We start from the raw sequence: 22,967 nt of genomic DNA on the forward strand, positions 1-22,967 counted from the left end.
GAGTGAATTGAGATGATGGCACTGGTAATGTATATAAATATTGTTACAGACCTGCTAAGCTTTGTTTTCCCAGAAAAAGAAGTTGTGGGCAGGAGCCTCTGGAGCCTGCTGCCAGGCAGAAATAGGAAGAATTTGGAATAGAACAGTCCCAGTGAGCTGAAACAAGGAACAGGAGCAGAAAGTTGCCTGCATGAGAACCCAGGCAAGACCTGGGAGCAATCATCCCATGGAGGAGGAGCTGTGGGGTTTGGAAATCAGCCTTGAGTCAAGATAAGAGAGGACTTTACTTGGACACTGTGTGTGGATTAAGAAGATTGTTCTTATGGTGACCTAGGGGTGGATGGTGGATGGATCCTTCAGGATACATCGTGCTAGGGAAGACCCTAGCCTGGGACTCCCAGACTTTGGGGATGCAATGATATATGCTATGAACCATATGACATACTGAGTGTTATGAGACACAAATATGTATTAGCTTATATGTTTTGCTTAAGGATGTTGTTATGAATGTTATGCTTTTGGTTATTGAACAATGTTTAGTTTATTGCTGAATAAATAGAGAGTTTATTATACTAAGCTATTAGACCCTTAAAATCATTCACAGCAGCAGTCCTCAGGTGTGCTGCCATGAGTGACTGGCTTTACACGGAGTCACTACGTAAATGCTTATTTAACCTCTTTTCCATAAAAGGAAAAGTGGACTTTGTTATTTCTTGCTTAGGTTAAAATCTAGCAGCTTAAGCTTCTCTTTTGCAGACCAGGTCCTTCACAAAACTAATATTAGGCTAGGGAATATCCCTCAGAAGTTTTGTTTGCCATCATGAAAAGTATTAGTTCCCAGATCCTTTACTATGGAAGACTTTTCCCCTACACAAGGTAAATCTTCACTCCAGGAGCCAAGTTCTTTTGGAACACAGAATAGTCAAACAGTTTAGGAAAGCCCATCTGTCTTTGAACCTCACCCCTCCTATTCAGGTGGGGCAAGCTCTTTTTCCAACTCTCAACCTGATGAAGGGTTAGAAAGTCCTCATTCTTCCTAATTAATTTCCTTATGGGGATCTTGTGCCATCAGACACATTTCAGGGAGGGATCTGTCAAAAGAGCCAGAGGCAGCCTCGCTTTCCTTCAGTCCAAGATCCTTCCAGTCTCATGAAAAATGAAAATGGGGGCAGGGGAACAGGGAATAAAAGCCTGCTAAAAGGAGCCAGAATTTGGAATCCTCTACTATTCAGTCTTTTTTTGCCAGTTCCTGCCTCCCTTATGTATATTATGGCTGGCATATTTGTTACAAGGGTTTTGTTTTTCCAATGGGAGGAAGGAGGGAGAGAAAAATAGTAACTTCTTAATAGAAAAAGAAATGTTTAAAATATGTACAAATGGGGAACCAACCTAAATTAATTATCTTTTCTTACATTCAAGTCTACTTCACCAATTAGTATATGACTTCCTTGTAGGCAGGGACCGTATTTTAAAATCAAAGAATTTAAAAGTTAAAGGGGTCCTTAAAGGTCGTTTAATCTGATCCTACCCAAAGCAAGAATTCCCTCTATAAAGAGCAGTAGAAAATTGGCATCTGAATTCCCCCCAGTGATGAGAGATAAAACATTCCAAAAGAGACCCTTCCATATTACCTATAAAAAGACTAAAATAATTCTAGCACAGTGTTTTTGTACATAATAGGCAATTGATAAATGTTAGCTGATGATGACAATGCTTGGAGGAAAAGAGAGGATCTAATTTAATTTGATTCATTGCAACAAGGTTTGTCCTAAGTGAATGGAATTTCTAGCCTCCTGTGCCCCCATTCCTTCCAACCACAAAACAAAACATCAAATGTATCTTAGAATAAATAAATTCTTGTGGGCAAGAAAGAGCAGAATGCAAATGACACAAGGTAATTATGCTGATAATGAGTCATAAGAGAGAAGACCAGGATCTCAATGATATGATTTAGGTTGGGGGAGGCTTTGCTAAATGAGGAATCTTGATGAAAAAAAAGTGGACATGAATGGGACTAGGTTAATTCTGTCCCTCAAATCCTCCATTCCTTCCCCACCCCCATCACACTCCATCCCAATTCCTGTTGCCTGAGACACAGTATCCTATAGGGATTTCCTTTCCTAGACTTCCCTTTCCTTACCTTGGAGACTTCCTCTCTAGACTCCTTCATACCAGGCACTAATTATTGGAATAGGATGCATGGTTGCCCCCAGAGCCTTAGTGTTTCCTTCCAGGAGACTGAAAGACTGACTCTCCCTTTCATTTCTTCTCACTCTTAATCAACAACCTCCCTGTCCTTCAGTATCAGGAGAGAGGTTACTGCTGCTAAGGGTTAGGATATTCTCCTGCTAACCCTTAATTCTCCTCCTGCCAGCTCTCAACCACAGGACTGTTCCCAGGGTACTAGCCCACAGCCGTTATCACTCCTGTCCAGATTAGATATAGAAGAATCATATCCTCCTTTTGGTGTTAGGAAGAAATATCCAGCAGTCCCCTCCCAGCCCTCAATCATGCCTTTCAGCATCATCTGGCACTGATATCTATCTTTGACTTCTCTTATTACAGATTCACACACAGAAGAGCCAGAGTGAAACCAGAGACCAATATGCTAACCAAAAGCTCTGAAATTCAACTCCACAGAGCAAGAGTGAGATGAAAATGAGAGAAGAAGAGATAAAGGTAAGTTTGGTCTTCTATTGGCTGTAGAATGAAACTAAGGACGACAGCCTAGATTTGGATACATTCTGGAGCAAATGAAGCAGTAGGTTTTCTTCCTAACATTCTTCCCTTCATACTGAAATGAATTGCCTGAGTTTACATCAACAAATGGTAGGAGTAGAGTAAGGAGTAGAAGGAAAATCCATTTTGGTGCCATGGAAAGAGTCCTAGACAAAAAGCTCATGAGATCTGGATTCCAATCTTTAAATGTTTTTTACCAGCTCTAACCGTACAAATCATTATAAAATGAAAGAGTTCTAAAGGGTTCAAAGGTCTCTTGAAGTTAAGAAACTAAACTATACTGATGTAGAAAAAAAGTCTGGACATTGAATCAGGAGAACTAGACAGAAATCCTAGTAAATGCTCACATTGCCTATATCACAAGGTTGTTGCTCTTTGTAAACCAAAGAATATAAATATGAGCTAGGATTATTTGGCAGCTAGGCGGCACAGTGGAATAGTGGACCTGTACTCAGAATAGACCTAAATTCAAAGATGACTTCAGACATTTACTAACTTTGTTATCCTAGCAAGTCACTTAACCACTTCCTGTCTCAATTTCCTCATCTGTAAAATGTGGATAATAACAGCACCTACTTGCCAAAGTTGTTGTGAGGACAAAATAAAATAGTATTTGTAAAGCACTTTCCAAACTATAAAGCGCTACATAAATGCTGGTTATTATTATTAGGGGTCCAAAATCAAGGGCCTTCTGTGGAGGTCAGCTTGGAATGCCATGTTCCATATACAGAGCCTGAAGAGTAGGCAGGGAATGAGGCACAGATTATTTGGGTGTGAATGTAGTCCTGAGTGCTTTTATGATGAAGGGATACAAACTTAAAACTGTGCTTGGTAAAAGTGTGTAAGATGACATGTATAGGTCATAGTGTCATAGATGTAGAGCTGGCAGGGTCTTCAGAAGTTATTTGATCCAATCTCCTCACTCTATAAATGAGGGAACTAGGACTCAGGAAGGTTAAGTGATGGGTGGGATCTGAATTGAGGTTCTCTGACTCCAGAATCTCCAAGTCTGGGAATGTGAAGGTGTAGGGTGAGTATGTATGAATTAGGATAAGCAAAATCAGGATCCGAAAGTTGGACGAACCCTCAATGGTCCCCTAGGTCAACTTATCCCCCCAAAAGAAAAACTTTTATAATACCCCTATAAATAATCAACCTCTGTTGGAAAACCTGCAGTGAAGGGAAGCCCACTGCCTTTTGAGGCAATCCACTACACTTTGGGAGAGCCTTTTCATTGTTAGAAAGTTTTTTCCCATCTTTAAAAAAAAAAAATCTGCTTTCCTGCCACTTCCACCCTCTTGGAGCTAATCAGAATGAAAATGTCTCTTCATGCTAGCCTTTAAATACGTAAGACAGATAATATGTACCCTTCCCCTTCCCAAGTCTTCTCTTCTCTCCTCTCCTCTTGTCTTCTCTTCTGAGTCATCTTTGACTCTTCCCATTGTCTTACCCCAATATCTGTTACTGAGTCTCATTGATTCTAACTCCACAGACAACTTTCACATCTGCCCCTTCCCTTCACACAGATTGATAACATACTGTTTATATAGGGTCCCCATTAATGATGACTTGGACCTTCATGGTAACCTCCTAACCCATCTCTCTGAATTCAGTCCTTCGACTCAACAATCCATTCACAACCCAGCTACCAAAATCGTCTTCCTAATGCACAGGTCTGACCATGCCATTTTCCAGCTCAGAAATCTTCAGCAGCTCATTAATGCCTACATAATACCATGCAAATTCTTTAGACTGGCATCTAAAGGCATCTACACTGGTTCCAATCTGCCTCGAGTTTCATTTCACATTTTTCCCTTCACCTACTTTACTTGCCAGCCAAACTGCTAACTGTTCCCATGACCTCCTACCTCTATGAATTTGCAAGTTTTCTACTATGCCTGGAACGTACTCCCTCTTCTTTACTGACTGTTGACATTCTTTTTTTTTCCCTTTCTGTAAGTTCTCTAAAATGGAGGAGGAAATTGAAAGAAGAAAAGAACTCAGACTGAGAGAAGTCTGGGATAGGTTAAATAATGAACCTGAGAGAAAGCTGTGAGGTTTTTATTCCTAGAAAAGAGAAAGAAGAGTGAAACAAAAAATAAAATGAAAAAGCATGCGTGCATGTGTGTGTGTGTGTATGTGTGTGCATGTGCACACGTGAATGTGTGTGACTGGTGTGTGTGTGAGAAGGGGGGAAGAGAGAAGGAGAGGGAGAAGGTGAGAAAGAGGGAGGAGAGAGGGGTAATATTCATTACAAATAGCTCACATCTGCATAGGTTACAAAGGCCTTTCTTTGCAACAATCCTGTGAGACAGGGAGTGAGAGGTAGGATAAAGGAACTGCCAATAATATTTAGAAAGCCACCAAACCCTCCCAGAGTAATTGTGTCCCTCTATGGCCCCCTTGGAAATAACACTGGGATACATGGATCTTGTGTGGTAACTTCTAACATTTTCAGAGTAAGACAGAAGTTTGAGAGAAACTATGGGGGAAAGGGGGAGTCAGTAACTATCCTGATCAGTACCTATCAGATCAGCAATCTTCTTGGAAAGTTTTCTGTACTAGCCTGTCTAATTCAAGGGAAGAAAAGAAATGGTACATAACTTCCATCCCAAGTAAATTATCTCTCGTGGAATCATAGCCTGTAAGAACTGAAAAGGACATTAGAGAACATCTAGTTCAGCCTCCTCATTTTATAAATGAGGAAAAGGCCAAAAGAAAGAAAGTGACTTGCCTAAAATCATAAAGGGTAGCAGAGCTATTATTTTCTCTTGTTCTATCAGGCAAGGATGAGGCCCCAAGCATGGTGATACTAGAGATAGGAAGATATATAGGAAAAGAGAAACATTTGGAAGGGAGGAGTTCCTCCCACCATTTTCCTACGAGCTAACCTAGTTTTGTTTTTCTGCAAAATTAAAAGTAATTGTAATTATGACTTTTCATTTGGAATGATGACTACAATGTTTAAGATTAATTAAACATTATTATAGAAAATAATCATATTAATTGATATTTTAATCTTATATTATTTATAGTACATCATGTTATTTTTGTTATATTTTATTTTATATAACAAACTAATTTAATTAAAATATATCATATACATGAATATGCTCGAAGTGGTTTTTACAAACTGAGTCATATATTATGCAACAGTAACAAGTCATTTGTGGTTCCTTTTCCCATTTTCATGATCTCTCTGGGATATATAGTCTTTGAAGGGGTATTACTGGGTCAAAGGGAATGCACAATTTTATAGTCCTTTGGGCAGAGTTCCAACTCGCTCTCCAGAATGGTCTGATCAGTTCGCAAGTATACTAATAATGCATTAGTGTTTGAATTCTCCCACATTTTCTCCAACATTTATCATTTTCCTGTTTCGTCATGTTAGCTAATCTGAGAAGTGTAATGTGGTACTTCTGAGTTGTTTTGATTTTCATTTCTCTAATCAACAGTGATTTAGAGCATTTTTTCATATGACTATAGATAACTTTAATTTCTTCCTCTGAAAACTGCCTACTCATATCCTTTGGCCATTTACCAATTAGGAAATGATTTGTATTCCTATAAATTTGACTCAGTTTTCTATATATTTTACAAATAAGGCCCTTATTAGAGACACTGGTTATAAAAATTATTTCCCAGTTTTCTGCTTCCCTTCTAATCTTGGTTGCATTGGCTTTGTTTGGACAAAAACTTTTCAATGTGATGTAATCAAAATTATGCATTTTGCTTTTCATAATGTTCTCTATCTCTTGTTTGGTCATAAATTTTTGATTCTACATAAATCTGACAGGTAAACTATTCCTTACTCTCCTAATTTACTTACAGTATCAGCCTTTATATCTAAATCATGTACCCATTTTGGCTTTAACTTGGTATAGGGTGTAAGGTGTTGACCTATGCCTAGTTTCTGCCATTCTGTTTTCCAGTTTTCCCAGCAAGTTTTGGCAAATACTGAGTTCTTATCCCAGAAGTTGGAGTCTTTGTGTTTATCAAATTATTATTATAATCATTGATAACTGTATCTTTATCTATATATATTCTATATGCTATATGCCATTATGTTATTTTAATGATGCATTTTATTATGTTATAATATATTTTCTTATGTAACAATTTAATTAAGATATTTCATATGCATGAATTATATGACTCATGCTCTAAGTGAATTTTACAAACCAAGCCATATTTCATACTACAATAACAAGTCTTTTGAAGTATTCCTATACTCTAATAACAAGTAGCTAATGGCAAACACCAGATGCCAGAGCAGGAGGCAGAGTCACTAGTCTATTGGTAGTAGACAGTTCAATAGTACTTAGCTCTAAAATTGACCTTAAGGATCATCTGGTCAACTCACCCTCCCCCACACATTCAATTTACAGATGAGAAAACTCAGATCCAGAAAGGGGGAATAATTTGGCCAAAGACACACAGCTGACGAGTGGCAAAACCATGACAATAACTTAAGTTTCCAGATTTATAAAAGAAGAATGTGAGACTAAAAGATCTCAAAAGCTCCAGTTCTGTCATTCTATAACTCTTTTATTCTGTTATTTGCTTGTTGGTTTCCTTTCTGCTGACTTTTGTTATAGAGCTGGGTCATCTCTTGACTGCTCCTCAGCAGAGGGAAAATGGAGATGATGCTTATAAGGAGAAGTGAAAATTAGAAAAAAAAATATTATTACATCCTACAGTAGATCACTGACTGTTGAGTCAGATCATTTGAGTTCAAATCCCATCTCTGATGCTTACCATCTTCGTAATCTTGGACAACTCATTTAACCTTCATGGGCCTCAGTTTCCTCCTCTGTAAAAGGAAGAAATTTGGCCCCATTCACTCTCCTATTCACCGTTGTTTTCCAGAAAAGAACTGAAATAAGGGCAAAATTTCTTTGCAATGATAACTGCAGGGTATTCACATTGTTTTGTTGTGATGTAACTGATAAAAAATTTTACAATACTAGAATTATTTCCAGTTTACAGAATTAGAAGTTGTAATGAAAATTCCTATAAAATTACAAAAAAAAATTGAATAGCAAATTCAATTAGGGAACTTGGAATCAATTTAAATTTTAAAATATGAATAGTTTTATTATCAAACCAAACTATACATTTGATATATATACTAGTGTATCTCTGTATTGTTCAACTTACATTGATTTCAGAGTTGTAAAAGGTCTGAAAAGTAAATGTTGAATACACGTTTTTGTTCCCAAACATTGTGCCTTATCTCCAATTTTTGCTCCTTCAAAGAAATATAGGAAGTGACACATTTGGAGTCAAAAGAATATAGCTATAGAGTTGGTAGGGAAGATAGTCATGTACTCAAAGCCTTCATTATACAGATTAAGAAACAGAGACCCAGAGAGGCAAAGTGAATTGACCAAGATCAAATCAGTGATGAGAAGTAGAGCCAGAATTTCTCTTTTTTAAAATCTTTATTTGTTTATTTTTAGTTTTCAACATTCATTTCCATAAGATTTTGAGTTCCAAATTTTACCCCCCCTTCACCTCTCCCCACCCCAAGACAACATGCAATCTGAGATAGGTTCTGCACATGCATTCATATTAAGCATATTTTCACATTAGTCATGATGTAAAGAAGAATTAGAAGAAAAGAACCATGAAACAAATGAAGCAAAAAAAATAGCAAATAGTAGGCTTCAATCTGAACTCAGACTCCATAGTTCTTTTGCTGGATGTGGATAGCATCAGGAGTCTTTTGGAGTTAGATCTTTGTATTGCTAAGAAGAAATGAGTCTATTAGTCACTGTACAATGTTGCTATTACTGTGCACTATGTTTTCCCGGTTCTGCTCATTCATTGTGCATCAGTTCGTGCAAGTCTTTCCAGGTTTTTCTGAAGTCGGCCTGTTCATGATTTCTTATGGAACAATTGTATTCCATTACATTCATATACTACAACTTGTTAAGCCATTCCTCAACTGATGAGCATCACTTCAATTTCCAATTCTTGACTACCACAAAATGGGCTGGTATAAATATTTTTGTACACATGTATCCTTTTCCTATTTTTGTGATCTCTTTGCGTTACAGACCTAGAAGTGGTATTGCTGGGTCAAAGTAGCCCTTTGGGCATACTTCCAAACTGTAGAGCCAGAATTTCAAAGGTAGAAGGAGTGGGAATTGTTTCCTGACTCCATATCTATTGTGTTTTCTGTTACAGCAGTTCCTTCCCACCCCCCAACTTCAGTCCAGGTCCAGGCTCTATCACTTTCTAGGCAAGTCACTCTCAAGCCAATCCATTTCCACAGACATTTATTAAACATTTATTCTGGGAAAGGGACAGAGAATATAAAATTTTTTAAAAGATTAAAAAAATTGATTCCTACACTTCATGGGGAATACTGTCTAAAGTGGGGCCAGGAGGAGATAACATTCTCTTTACCTCTTCATATGCCAAAAAAAGAGCTAGAGTTGTTAAGAAAAGACTTCGTAAAATGCAAAGTTTTATAGAAATATGAGCTCTAGGGGAAAACATGGAGAAGGAGAGGAAGAGTACGTTTGACTAGGTCTGAATTTTCCACAGCGTCTCAAAAAATATCGGGGTTATTTTCTGTCTCTTAGACTAACCACAGCACTAGTGAACGCTTCTTTCTTCTGGGATTCTCCGACTGGCCGTCGCTCCAGCCACTACTCTTCGCCCTGATCCTCTTCTGTTACCTCCTTACCCTGGTTGGCAACTCAACCCTCGTGTTCTTGGCGGTCCGTGACCCCCGCCTCCACGCACCTATGTACTACTTCCTCTGCCACCTCGCCCTGGTGGACATATGCTTCACCACCAGTTTTGTTCCGTTGCTGCTGGCCAACCTCTGGGGCTGGGCAAGGGCGCTGTCCCGCGCTGGCTGCATGACTCAGCTCTACCTCTTCCTAGCACTGGGTTCCACTGAATGCGTGCTTCTGGCCGTGATGGCGATAGACCGCTCGGCCGCCGTGTGCCGTCCTCTCCATTACACAGCCCTGGCCTCGCCCCGCCTCTGCCGGGCGCTGGCTACTGCCTGCTGGCTAGGTGGCTTCATTAATTCGCTGGCGCAGACCACACTATTGGGCACACGGCAGTTGTGCGGGCCCCGGCGTGTGGACCACTTCATCTGCGAGCTGCCAGCCATGTTGAAACTGGTCTGCGGAGGCGGGGGTACCGTGGAGCAACAGATGTTTGCTGCTCGCGTAGTTATACTGCTGGTGCCCACCGCTGTCATCCTGGTCTCCTATGGGGCTGTGGGCCATGCGGTGTGGAAGATGAAATCCCAGACAGGGAGGAGAAAAGCAATGGGGACCTGCGGTTCTCACCTCACTGCTGTCTGTCTATTTTATGGTTCTGCCATCTACACATACTTGCAGCCCACACACAGTTACTCCCAGGGGCAGGCCAAGTTCGTATCCTTGTTCTACACTGTAGTCACTCCTGCCCTCAACCCCATCATCTACACCCTGAGGAACAAGGAAGTGAAGGGGGCTGCGAAAAGGTTTCTGGGCACAGTAGAGTGGAGGGAGAGATAAGGGTGGTGTTCGGGAGAGTTTCTCCTCTTAACCCAAGGGTCACATTATTTGTCAATGAGCCAGTCCATCACACTGAGCTCTCCTTCATTGCGGAGTGATGAGCTCAAAGAAATAGCTCTCAAGAAGTTCAAGAATAATAGCATAGATAGATTTTCCCCACTGAATGCTCTCAGACTGATGAAGAAGGCATCTCCAGCATCCAAGTCCACACTGGATAAGATAAAAATTAGTTCTCAATTTAGTTATTCTTCCAGTAGATGGGGCTGCTGTTCTAAAGAAGCTTCCAGTTTGATAAAGGGCATATGGTCACTGCCTTTGGATAACTGTAAGAGGAGAGTAGACCAAAACATAAGAAGGAGACATAACACATAGACTAGGGTGACCTATACAATCAACAGACTTCCATACTAAATGAGCAAGAGGGGATACAAAAGGGATTAGGATAAGTGTCCAGAGGGCACAGTGAGGGCAGTCTTTGAAGAGGAAGGACTTTTTCGATTTTGAAAACACCAAAGGATTTAAGTAGGGGACAGAAGAAAGCACAGGGGCATCTAAAAGGAAAAGACACAATCCGTATATAAAAGGCATAGAGGTTACAGGAGGAAAGGACAATCTTGGGAAGGAAGAAATGATCCAATGAAACTTTAAAGCCCCATTAGAATGTTCTGGATGGTTAAAGTAGGGAAACTTAATAGGAATGACACCAGATAAGTAGTCCCCCATCTTTCCTAAACTATTGTCACAAGCAAGAGAATAATGCCCCAAAACTTCATTTCCCTTATGGTACCAACTATTCTGGTAGGAGAGAAAAGCAGAAGCAAATCTTTCCTCATTGCCCCCATTTCTCAGGACACATAAAGGCATATTTATTTAAAGGATGGGGAGAAGTATAAAATATATAATTTTACATCAGATACAGTCAAAAGCAGGACAAAAGAATTTTTTTCTTTCTCTTCCATATATTATAGTTTAATGGTGGCAGAATAATTAGCTCTCTTCATGATGAATTGTCTGCATTGTGGTTTAGGAACAAAAAAGGGGTCTCTTGACTGTTAAACTGGAGAAACCAAGATAATCTCCCTGTTTCCAATATCCAACTTACTGTAATGGAAAAATTCTTCAACTGAGAGTTAAGAAAAATAAGTTCTAATGTAGTCTTTACAATTTACTTGCTACATGACCTAGGCTAAATTCATTTTGTAACCCCTTCAATAACTGTAACACAAGTCTCTGAATACAAAAAACATTTAAAGGATTTTATTTAAACATCCCACTAGAAATATACTGTTATACAATGATTAACCTTGAAATAAATTCCTTAGTTACTTTTCTTCCAGTCATCTTTTTCTACTTGCTCTTTACTATTCCAGTACACCACCACCTCCATCACCACCTATCACTACTACTCTTCCTTTTCTACTTTGTCTACTTCCTTCCATATTCTTGTTGCAAGGGATGAAAGGATCATATCTGGCATAAGGAGGAAATAGCTGGAAGATTTTGAACTGTATTTCTTCCTGACTCCAGACTCGCTAAACTCTGGTTAGCTTCTCATGCAAATACTGAACAAGAAGAAAATGTTGATCTCTAGGATGAAGTAATCAGACAAGATCTTCCCATCCTCTCATTTCCTGCCATTGCAGTTCACAATCTGGGCCTTAGGGAGCACTCCAGGCATGGCTTTAATCACCTCCTTCACCTGAGACACTGAGCTGGATGGCCAGACATGAAATGGGTGCTTCTTTCCTTCACCCACCTCCATCAAAAACACCTTCAACTCCTCATCACTTGGTTCTACCATCTTCAGGGTTAAGTGAATAGTTGTACTGGGGTCCAACCAGTAATGGGACTTTTTTTCAGGGTTTAACATCTTGGAGCCCAAGAGGAGCATCTGGTTTTTCACAGGGACCTGGGTTTTAGACCTAATCTGTTCATTAATTTCTTTGCCCTGTCATCCTCCTGGACAGTGAATTTCATTAGCTCTTGTCTTTGGGAATGTACATTTATCTAGAGACAAAGAACAAAGGGGTAGATATTTTAAAAAGCTCATGACTTGCTTCTTTCCACCCTTGAGGTTCCACCATTTAAGGTCCTCCACAAAATAACATCATTTTTCCATAGACTGTGCCCTGACCAAACTGAGCCACTGACAATTCCTGCTGCATCTGATGTCTCCTTTCTTTCCTCCATTCTTTTGTTTATATCATTCTTTTCATCTGAAAGACACTTCTCCTGTCTCTGACAGTTGATTTCTTTCCTATCATTTTAGATCCAACTCACATGCCATCAGTCTACCCTAAATCCTTCCTTGATACCCCCAGTCAAAAATTGTCTTTCCTTCCTCAGACATTTTCTGTCTCTAGAGGAAACATTTTATATCTCTTGGATGCACTTGCAATGCTCTGTTTTTAGTATTATACTTTGTGGGTGTGTCTACTAGATTATAAATGACCTTGAGTTTAGCATTGTGCCTGCCACATAGGAAATAGGCTCTAAATAAATTCATATTGACTGATTGACTAATCTTGATTCTCTCAGTATAATCTCTTTATTCATTTTGCATTTCCCTCAGTACCTAGAACAATGATGTCCTTAAAAGCTCTGTTAAGTTCATAATGTCATTTCCTTGACCTGGACTGGTTTCTGCTTCCTTTCATTCAGAAAGCCTTATAAAGCTTTCAGTATGTGCTGTCACTGAGGTTATGTCAAAAAGGACACAGGTCCTGTCCTCGAGGAATTCCTCTTCACTAGTCATATATTCATGGATTGTTACAGCTGAAAATATCTTTGGAAGGAGGCTGGTAATGCCAACCGCCCTTATTTTATAGAGAAGAAATTTAAATGCAGATGAGGGAAATCAGAATTTATTGTGCCAGGAAGTGTGTTAAGCGTTGAGAATAATTAGGAAACTAGCTAGTACAGTGGGTAGAGCAATGGTACTGGGTCAGTTCAAATCTAGCCTCAGACACTTACCAGTTGAGTGACTCTGAACAAGTCACTTGACTGCCTCAATTTCCTCATCTGTAAAATGGGAATGGTAAAAGCACCTGCCTCGCAGGATTATTGTGAGAATAAAATGAGATAATATTTGTAAAGCATTATGCAAACTTTAAGATATTATATAAAAGCTAGCAATTATCGTTGCTATTGTTATTTATTATTATTAGAAACAAAAGAAAATCAGTCCCTGCCCTCAAGGAGTATACATTTCACTGGGGGGAAAATATGTAAATAGTGTCAACCTGGAAGTTTAGTGAAAGAAGCAACAAGCCAGGTGATAGGAAAATCTGTATTGTTTATTCCCTTAAAGTTAGCAGATACATGATCATGGAACCAGAAGGAAACTTCTGACTGTCTGATACAAGAATGACCAGGCTTAAGTCTGTTTTAGGACAATCCCAGGATATCTGTGTCCCTCAGATTTATGGTCCCTATATGTGTTTAACCACATCATGAGAAAGGAAGTTTCTTAGCTAAATAAGTTGCCAATACAATGAGAGTTGACAAAATATCAATTGGCATTATGACCCAGGATATCTGTGTTTTCTTTACCATTAATATGCCATAACATAGCATGTCCACAAAATATTAAGATATGGGGAAAGTCCCATTATTCAAGAGTGTCTCATAAATAATGCAAAGTCTCATCTGGCTTTGTTAACATAAGAGATATTCCCTGAGTTTACTCAGAGAGCAAAGAAGCCATTAGGTACAGGTTCTTCTTCTGGTTGATTAGTTCAGGCTGTGGCCCTTATTAAGGTCCAAAAACAATATTAAATCATTACCAATAGCTAAGTACTTAGAAGACATATACAGAGTAGATTCAGGTAATCTGAAAGAGGAAGTCATTAGGAACTAGGGAGACTAGGAAAGGTCCCCTCAAAATCACACAAGTTTGTGGCTAGGCTGTTACTCAAACTCAGGTGTCTGGTCTCCTTGGCCAGTGCTGTTTATCCTCCACCAGGCACCCCTGTTCAAAGCTGTCCCCTTTTCTAGAAAGCTCTCCCTGAAGGACGCTTCACTCATGTGGCTCTTTTGTCACCATACTGCCCTTCTTTGTACATTGTTAAAGCACATCTTCTGGAATTCCCTTCAGAACCAGTTTACAAGCCTGATTTGCAGCCACACAAGATGGCCATAAGCTGGTTTTTATTGAAAATCACATTCCTCGATTTGATCAATCACTTTATTTATCTGATTTGTCTCTGAATATCTTCAAGAAATTTCCAAAAATCAAATCCATTCCTCAAAAGATGGAGATTCACTACTGTTGAGGCTCTTTCAAGGAGTATGTGACTCTAAAAACATTTCCAAAAGTAGAGTTCCAAATTGACTTTGAGCAGCAGCAGCATCATTGGAGTACATTTTAAGCCTCCCAGGGTACAACTTTGAAAGACAATGCTTATCTGGATGTCCAGATTCTAGTCTAATTAATGTTTTGTCACCTCATCGGTGCCATTTCCACCATACTTAGCTATACCTCTTGACCTGTTGTTAGTCTAAGCTCCTATGTCTCCACCTGATGTAGTTAAGAAGACACTCGGAGTCAGAAAGAACTGAATTCAAATCCTGCCTTACACTGTCCTAGCTATATGACCCAAGGCAAATTGTTTTAACTTCTCTCATCCTCAGTTCCCTCATCAACAGAATGAGGTCACCAAACTCACAGGATTGCTGTGAGGACAAAAAGAGGTAACATATTTAAAGTACTCAGCAAATCATAAAGCATGAAATAGCTTTTGATAAACTACCTAATGGTAGTCCTGAAAATTATGTCTGTTACCCGCTAGGAGCCTGTTCTTGGGTCTGCCTGCCTCAAATCCACTCCAATCTAAACTGATTTCCCACAAGCACAGGTCTGACCATGTCATTCCCCTACCTATTGCCTCCAGGATCAAATGCAAAATACTTTGTTTGGCATTCAAAGCCCTTCATAAACTAGCCCCTCCTACTTTCCAGTCTTCTTACACCTTATTCCCTGCCACACACTCTACAATCCTGTGATATCGGCGTCCTTGGTGCTTTAAGAACAAGATACTTCACTTCTCAGCTATGGGCATTTCCTCTGCCTGTTGTTCCCTGTGACTGGAATGTTCTTTTCGCCTATCTCAACCTACTGACTTCCTTGGATTCCTTTGAATTCCAACTCAAATTTCCATCCTCCCTTAATTCTAGTGCGCTCTCCCTCTCTCTCTCTCTCTCTCTCTCTCTCTCTCTCTCTCTCTCTCTCTCTCTCTCTCTCTCCCTCTCTCTCCCTCTCTCTCCCTCTCTCTCCCTCCCTCTCCCCCCTCCCCCCCCCTCTCTCTCCATTTTTCTCTCTCATTTTTACTTCCTATTTTTCCTATATTCATATTTGCTTGTGGTCTTTCCCATTAGATTGTGAGTTCCTATTGAGTAGTGATTGTCCTGCCTTGTTTTGTATCCTTAGAGCTTAGTACAGTGTCTGGAACATAGTAAGCACTTAATGTCTATTGACAGACTGACTAGATTCTGTGACCACTCCCAAATCCTGACTGGGAGCTCCAAGAGGATAAAGGGGTCCAGGTGAAATCTTTGTGAGTTTTCTTCCTGTTTTTCTTTCCCCCATTTTCTTTTCCTGTTTCTCTTTCCCCCTCTGTGGCAATTAACCCTGAGAGGGTAAAAGCATCCACCTGTTAACACTTTCATAAAAATACTAATAAGCATTGATATTTACAAAGCTATTTAAGGTTTAAAAAGTTCTTTGCCTCCATTATCTGATTTGATCCTCTCAGTACCTATATGATGTAAGTAGAACTTCATTTCCTCCTCTACAGAAGGGATGCCAACCTGCTCTTGAACCTAGAAAACCTAGAAAGAAGGGGAAGGAAAAAGAAAGTTGCACTAGATCTCTTAAGTCCTTATAGGATTATAAGTTTTGAAGCTGCATGGATCCTTAAAGGTCACCTAATTAAAACACTTCATTTTATAGATGAGGGAATTGAGGCCCATACATGTGAAGGTTGCACAGATATTAATAGACCTGGAATCTAAAAGCAGCACCTCTGTGTACAAAGTCAGCGCTCTTTTCACTTCCCACAATTGGAACACTCCATTCTATGGGAGAAAGAAACTTAACCTACTTCAGATGTTGCCAGGGAACCCTGAAGCTGACTTCTCTCCCCATTCCAGTGATCCCCAGAAGAAGGCTGGGAATAAAAGATACATTTAAGACAAATGAGAAACTGATTCTTCTCTGTTAATTCATGTCCCTATCATGTAATACTCAGTTCAAAACTCTTCTCCAAGAAGCATTCTGCTAAATAGCTCAGCTCTAGAACTTCATCATCACCTCACTCCAGTTCATAAAGGTATCTCCCCTTGTATTAAAGCTTTATTCTATGGGCTAGTATGCACACGCACACACACGTGCATACATGCACATTGACTTACACATAAGCAAGAGCCATTAGGTGTCATCTCTGAAGCTGAGAAAGAATAGACCAAGAAATGAGCCTTCCTCCCAGACTTTTATGATAAGAGGCTGGGGATATGGGGGTGGAGGGAGAGGATGAAAATTCCCCACCTTAACACAAATATGTGCTTTGTTTCAGCCTTTGGTCAGCTGCTATTCTCAGAAAACAATTTGCTTTCAGTTTTTCTGCGTGGGGGTTGGAGATGGATGGAGAGAGAGGAAAGGGAAACATAAAAGGTCATAATTAGAGCATCATTCACTTAAAGGCTAGCTTTGTCCTCATGGTCAGTCTCTGAAGTTCTCTTCCTTGGAGGTGGGGAGGGGATGAACTTCATCTCAAGATTATCTACTGGCCAACATGGGAAAAGGTAGCTCCACATTCATTGATTCTAGCTTTTACCTCCAAGGTCCAAACAATGAGGGCCTTTCTCTTAGGCTTCTCCTTTCCATCACCCTCACTCCATCTTGTTTCCTTCCACATTGGTTCAAGTCCATCTCATTGGGAAAAGTTTCTCTGATTGATCTCATTTGCTTCAGATATATGATTCTGTAACCCTTTAGCACATAGAAAAATTTTAGAATACTCATTTATACTTTTTTGATGCTTTTTGAGTATCTTCAGTGAGATTCATGTGACTCTCCTCTAATATTTCAGTATTTCCATGGAATAATAATGTCTGTCTCCCTATTCCCAATATCACCCACCATATTTTCATAGTGTACATAGAGGATGTACACAGTGGGATCATAAGATCCAAAGCTAGAAGGGATCTAAATCATCTAGACCAGCCCCTCATTTTACAGATGAATAAATGGAAACCCAGGAAGATTCATGGATTTCTATAAATTAAAGCAATTGGTAAGTAGCAAATCCAGGTCCTCTTACTGCAAGTCCAGTGTTTTCCCCACCATTTCTCTCTAGATGTTACTGTATAATTGATTGCAGTGTGGCGGAGGAGGATGGTCTGGATGGTCTGAAGAGGAAACAAGTCTTTAGAAAATGCCTTGAATATTCTTGAGGATTTCACCAAGACTACCACCACCCTCATCAATCTATTCCTCCATCCTATTCAGTTGTCATTTAGATGTCTCCCCAGTCCAGTAGAATGACTGAATCCCACACTTTCCCTACACATAAATGATCCAGTCCCTCTCTTTTTGCTTTCCTCTCCAAGTCTCCCACTAACATCTAAGAGCTGAGAACTTCAGACGAGAGAGAGGTTACAACCTCATTTGGAAGTGATGCGGAGCAGAAGAGGAAGAATTATGCAAATTGTTCAATCTTAACCAACTTACTAAACCTCTCTGAATCTTGGTCTCTCCATCTGCCCATGAAAGGAATCATTATCATCCTTTTTAATCTACCAGAGCTGGGGTGGGAACAAATATATATATGTATGTATGTACATATAAAAGGTTGCTGTGGGTGTTGTGTCACACAATTAGCAAGTGTCTGAGGCCAGATTTGAATTCAGATCTTCCTGACTCCAGCCCCAGTACTCTATCCACTGCACCGCCTAGCTGCCCTATATGTAAAAATAGTTTCTGACAAATCTTCAAATGGAAAATACTCTAAAACTGTTTTTATTTGTATCATTGAAATACTTCATCTTAGCTTCACTGTTTTATTGTTGTTGAACTCCTGGTCTTTGCTTACTTGTGTGATTTCCCTCTTGGACAAGGTTTCTGTTGTGCCCTTTGTTATGTCACTAAGCCTGGCCTGCCACCTTTCAGTCCTATAGCTGCATAGCATTGGTCTTCCAATGAGATTTCAGGATTCTGACACATTATCAGTGGCTAGGAGGAATTCCTTAGAACAAGTTGAAAGTGAAAATGAAACAATTAGTATTTCAAGAAATTAAAGGTGGAAATGAGAAATAACAGGACCCCAATGAGGTAAGGTGAAAAAAAGTCTTTACATTTGTTGGACGCTTTACTCTTTTCCAAATGATTTCCTCATAAACCTTTATAAGAAAGGTAGAGTCCAGGATTAGCCATCCTTCTCTTTCCCACTCCTCCCTCCCAAACAAATGTCAAGAGTTGTACTAAGCACTGAGGATACAAAAAAAAAACCAAAACAAAAAACAGCAAAGCCAGGTCCCTTTACTCAAGAAGCTCACATTCTAAAGGAGGAGAAAAGTACAAATCTATTGATACATATCTATATTTACATATACACTTATATAGTGTGTTAATCATTTAATATCAGTTTTGGACATTAAAAGGGTGAGAGTCTGAATTCATCAACCAGAAAAAAAGCCTGGACATAACAAGTCTTCATTCTCTGAGCAAATTCAAAGAATATCTCTTCCTATGCCAACAAGGCCATATGGGGCTGACATAAGAGCATTCTTTCTGTTTAAGCATGGGACCCTTAACCCAGGGCAATAAATAATATGGATTATCACCTAGCCAATTTGCCTCCTTTAACCAAATTTTCAGGTCGACAAGCGTAAATGAAAAGTAATCTCTAAAGGAAGGCATGGGAAGACAGAGTGGGGAAAGGAGGAAATGCTTCCTCTAAAAGGTGAGATTTGAGCTCAGGCTTGGGGGACAGTGTATACAAAACCAGGAAATGGAGCATCATGTACAAGAAACTTCCAGAAGGCTAGTGTTCTTGTGTCACAGAGGAAGGCAGAGTAAAGTATAAGAAGACAGGAAGGATAGGAAGGGGCCAGATTGTGAAGGACTTTAAATGACAAACAAAGCATTTTGTATTTGAACCTAGAGGTAATAGACAACAACTGAAATTTATTGGCAGTCGACATGGCCAGATCTGCATTTTTGGAAAATTACTTGGCCCACTGCATGGAGGATAAACTGGAGGAGGGAGAAAAATTAAGCAAGGAGAACAACCAGTAGTTATTGTGATAGGCCAAGCATAAAGGGATGAGAACCTGTATCAGGATAGTGGTGTATGAGTGGAGAGGAAGGGACATGCATGGGAAGTGTTTGCGTGTAGAAATAGTAATAATCATAATGTTCAGTAATACTGTTCACTTGTAGGTGACTCTTTGTGACCCCATTTGGGGTTTTCATGGCAAACATATTTGGAATGATTTGCCATTTGCTTCTCCAGCTCATTTTACAGATAAGGAAAGGGGAAGTAAACTAGGTCAAGTGACTTGCCCCAGGCCACACAGCTAAGTAAGTATCTGAGGCCAGATTTGAATTCAGGAAGGTGAGTTTTCCAGACTCCAAGCCTAGCACTTCTTCTGCTTCACCACCTAACTGCCATCACCATCCTCATATCCAGTTTTTATATAGTACTTTGTGGTTTGCAAACATTACCTCATTTTATTCTTAGTCCAGAGAGGTAGGTACAATTATCACTGTTTTACAGATAAGGAAACTGAGGGAAAGGTTAAATGATTGCCCAAAGATACATCGCTAGCAGGTATATATGAGATAGTTTTTAAATTTGGGTTTTCCCTGCTCCATGTGCAAGGCTCTTTGTACCACATTGGCAAAGGATTCTCTAGAGGGAAATAGAGAAAAGACGTAGAGGGCTGAGGAGGGAGAGTTAGGAGGCAGCAGAGAAACTGTGTGGAGGATATATATTAACATGATGTGGCTGAAGGAACTGTTTACCTTAAAATTTGGTCAAGAAGGCAAACAGGCCAGGTGATATGAAAATTCATAGTGTTTATTCCCTTAAAGCTGGCAGATAGATGATCATGAGCCACAAGGAAACTTTTGACTGCGATACAAGAATGACCAGGCTTTAATCTGTTTTAGGACAATCCCTGGATGTCTGTGTCCCTCAGATTATGGTCTCTATATGTGTTTAATGATACCATGAGAAAAGAATTTTCTTATTTGAATAAGTTGTAAATACAATAAGTGAACTGACAAATTGTCGGTTGAAATTATGACCCAGGATATCTGTGTTTTCTTTATCATTAACGTGCCATAATCTAGTATAAGTCCACAAAATATTAAGAACAAGTCCCATTATTCAAGATAATTCCTTGGGTTAAGGGTCTTATAAAGAATCCTAAATCAGCCCCATCTGGCCTTGTTGATATAGGAAGAGGTATTCTCTGAGTTTACTCAGAGAACAAAAAAGCTGCTAGGTCCAGGCTCTTCTGGCCCTTATTAAAGTTCAAAAATGATATTAAATGATTATCAGAACAAATCCAGAAATACTACAGAGGGTGGGAACAGGGAGTTTAATCTAAAAGTTCTTCCTGGGAATTTCCAGATCCAGAGTGTGCTCAGCTTCTGATAACATTCACCATTACTAGAAAATTAAAAGTAGCCTTGCTTTTCCTCCTCCCCTTCCTTCCTGTGTTGTATTCCTTAACTAGCTCTACAGTGATTTTCTAGATGAAGAGATGCCCTAGTTCTCTTTCTCATCTCTTTAAGCTGAGACTCATGCTGAAGTAGTCATTACCACTGCAATATTATTTATTCTATATTCTCTAATAATGTCATTCAGGGATAGTGTCATACATTTGAAGTTAGAAGAGATTTTCGAGCCAGCAAATTTAAAGATGAAATGACTTCTAAAGTAGTCACACAGGTAATAAGCAGAAGAACCAGGATTTGAATCCAAGTCTTTGACTTCAAACACAGCACTCTTCTTTTTTTTTTTTTTTTTTTTTTTTCCTATTAATTTTTTTATTTTTTTTAATGTTTAACAATCACTGCCATACAATTGCGATTTTATCCCTCCCCACCCACCCCCCACTACCTCCCTCCCTCCCCACGACTGCATACAATTCTGTATAGATTCTACATAAACTTTCCTATTGAGTATATTTTCACTATCGTCATGCTGTGTAGTCAGACTAAGATAAATGAAAGAATCCGTATAACAAATCAGAACATGATACACAAACAGATACACATACACAAACATGATCTGCTACATTATGTGAGTGACTTCCATATTTCTCTCTCTGAGTGTGGAAGGCTTTTTGCCTTGAGGTCCACCATTGGGATTTTTTTTTTTTTTTTCAGAAGTTCTTGTGTTATTACAAAAATCTAAGTCTACCAGAAAAAACTCTCACACACTGTTGTTGTTGCTGTGCATAAAGTTCTCCTGGTTCTGCTCCTTTCACTCAGCATCAGGTCATATAAGTCCTTCCAGGCCTCTCTGAAGTCTTCTTGTTCATCATTTCTTATGGCACAATAGTACTCCATTACATTCATATACCATAATTTATTCAGCCATTCCCCAATTGATGGACATCCCCTTGACTTCCAGTTTTTGGCAACTACATAGAGTGCTGCTATAAATATTTTTGTACATGTGGGACCCTTTCCCATTTTTATGATCTCTTGGGGATATAGTCCTAGTAGCGATATTGCTGGGTCAAAGGGTATGCACATTTTTGTAGCCCTTTGGGCATAGTTCCAAATTGCTCTCCAGAATGGTTGGATGCGCTCACAGCTCCACCAACAATGAATTAGTGTTCCAACTCTCCCACATCCTCTCCAGCATTTATCATTTTCTTGTTCTGTCATGTTTGCCAATCTTATAGGTGTGATGTGGTACCTCAGAGTTGTTTTGATTTGCATCTCTCTAACCAATAGTGATTTAGAGCATTTTTTCATATGATTATAGATAGCTTTAATTTCTTCCTCTGAAAATTGCCTGTTCATATCCTTTGACCATTTATCAATTGGGGAATGACTTGTATGATTATACATTTGGGTCAGTTCTCTATATATTCTAGAAATGAGGCCTTTATCCCCGAGCTTAGCTGTAAAAATTTTTTCCCAATTTACTACATCCCTCCGGATTTTGGTTGCATTGGGTTTGGTTGTGCAAAAACTTCTCAGTTTAATGTACTCAAAGTTATCCATTTTGCATTTCATAATGCATTCTATCTCTTCTTTAGTAAAGAATTCTTCCCTTCTCCATAGATCTGATAAATACACTATTCCTTGCTTCTCCAGTTTATTCATGGTATCAATCTTTATACCTAAATCATGTACCCATTTGGACTTTATTCTTGTGTACGGTGTCAGGTATGGGTCTATGCCTAATTTCCGCCACACTGTTATCCAGTTTTCCCAGCAATTTTTGTCAAACAATGAGTTCTTATCCCAGAAGCTGGGGTCCTTGGGTTTATCAAACAGAAGGTTGCTATATTCCTTGCCTACTGCATCTTGAGTGCCAAGTCTATTCCACTTGTCTACCTCTCTGTTTCTTAGCCAATACCAAGTGGTTTTGATAATTGCTGCTTTATAGTACAGTTTAAGGTCTGGTAGCGCTAGGCCACCTTCCCAAGCATTTCTTTTCATTAGTCCCTTTGATA

The 22,967-nt window shown here is 39.4% G+C and overlaps 2 protein-coding genes and 1 pseudogene across 9 annotated transcripts in view; 1 reads left to right on the forward strand and 2 right to left on the reverse strand.

Annotated features, from left to right (window-relative positions):
• Window positions 1-22,967, reverse strand: part of LOC140525813 (ubiquitin D-like) — a 115,839-nt gene that overhangs the window by 80,417 nt on the left and 12,455 nt on the right. The window lies entirely within an intron of this gene.
• LOC140525811 (putative olfactory receptor 2I1) overlaps window positions 1,890-22,967 on the forward strand; it is a 54,647-nt gene continuing 33,569 nt past the window's right edge. For 2 of the 8 annotated variants that reach the window (XR_011974129.1, XR_011974122.1), the window contains exons 1-2: window positions 2,184-2,400; window positions 2,566-2,679. Coding sequence is in view for 2 of the 8 variants with exons in the window: in XM_072641501.1 (XP_072497602.1) it covers window positions 2,653-2,679; window positions 9,333-10,265 (960 nt within the window). In the remaining 6 variants the exon portion in view is untranslated. Of the gene's footprint in view, window positions 2,401-2,565; window positions 2,680-9,332; window positions 11,597-15,580; window positions 18,595-22,967 lie in introns of those variants that run through there. The other 6 variants (XM_072641501.1, XM_072641502.1, XR_011974126.1 and 3 more) reach the window with 6 other exon arrangements.
• On the reverse strand, window positions 11,677-12,275 carry LOC140525817 (ubiquitin D-like; annotated as a pseudogene).

This window comes from Notamacropus eugenii, chromosome 2 (assembly GCF_028372415.1).
Source record: "Notamacropus eugenii isolate mMacEug1 chromosome 2, mMacEug1.pri_v2, whole genome shotgun sequence".
Classification (NCBI taxonomy): domain Eukaryota; kingdom Metazoa; phylum Chordata; class Mammalia; order Diprotodontia; family Macropodidae; genus Notamacropus; species Notamacropus eugenii.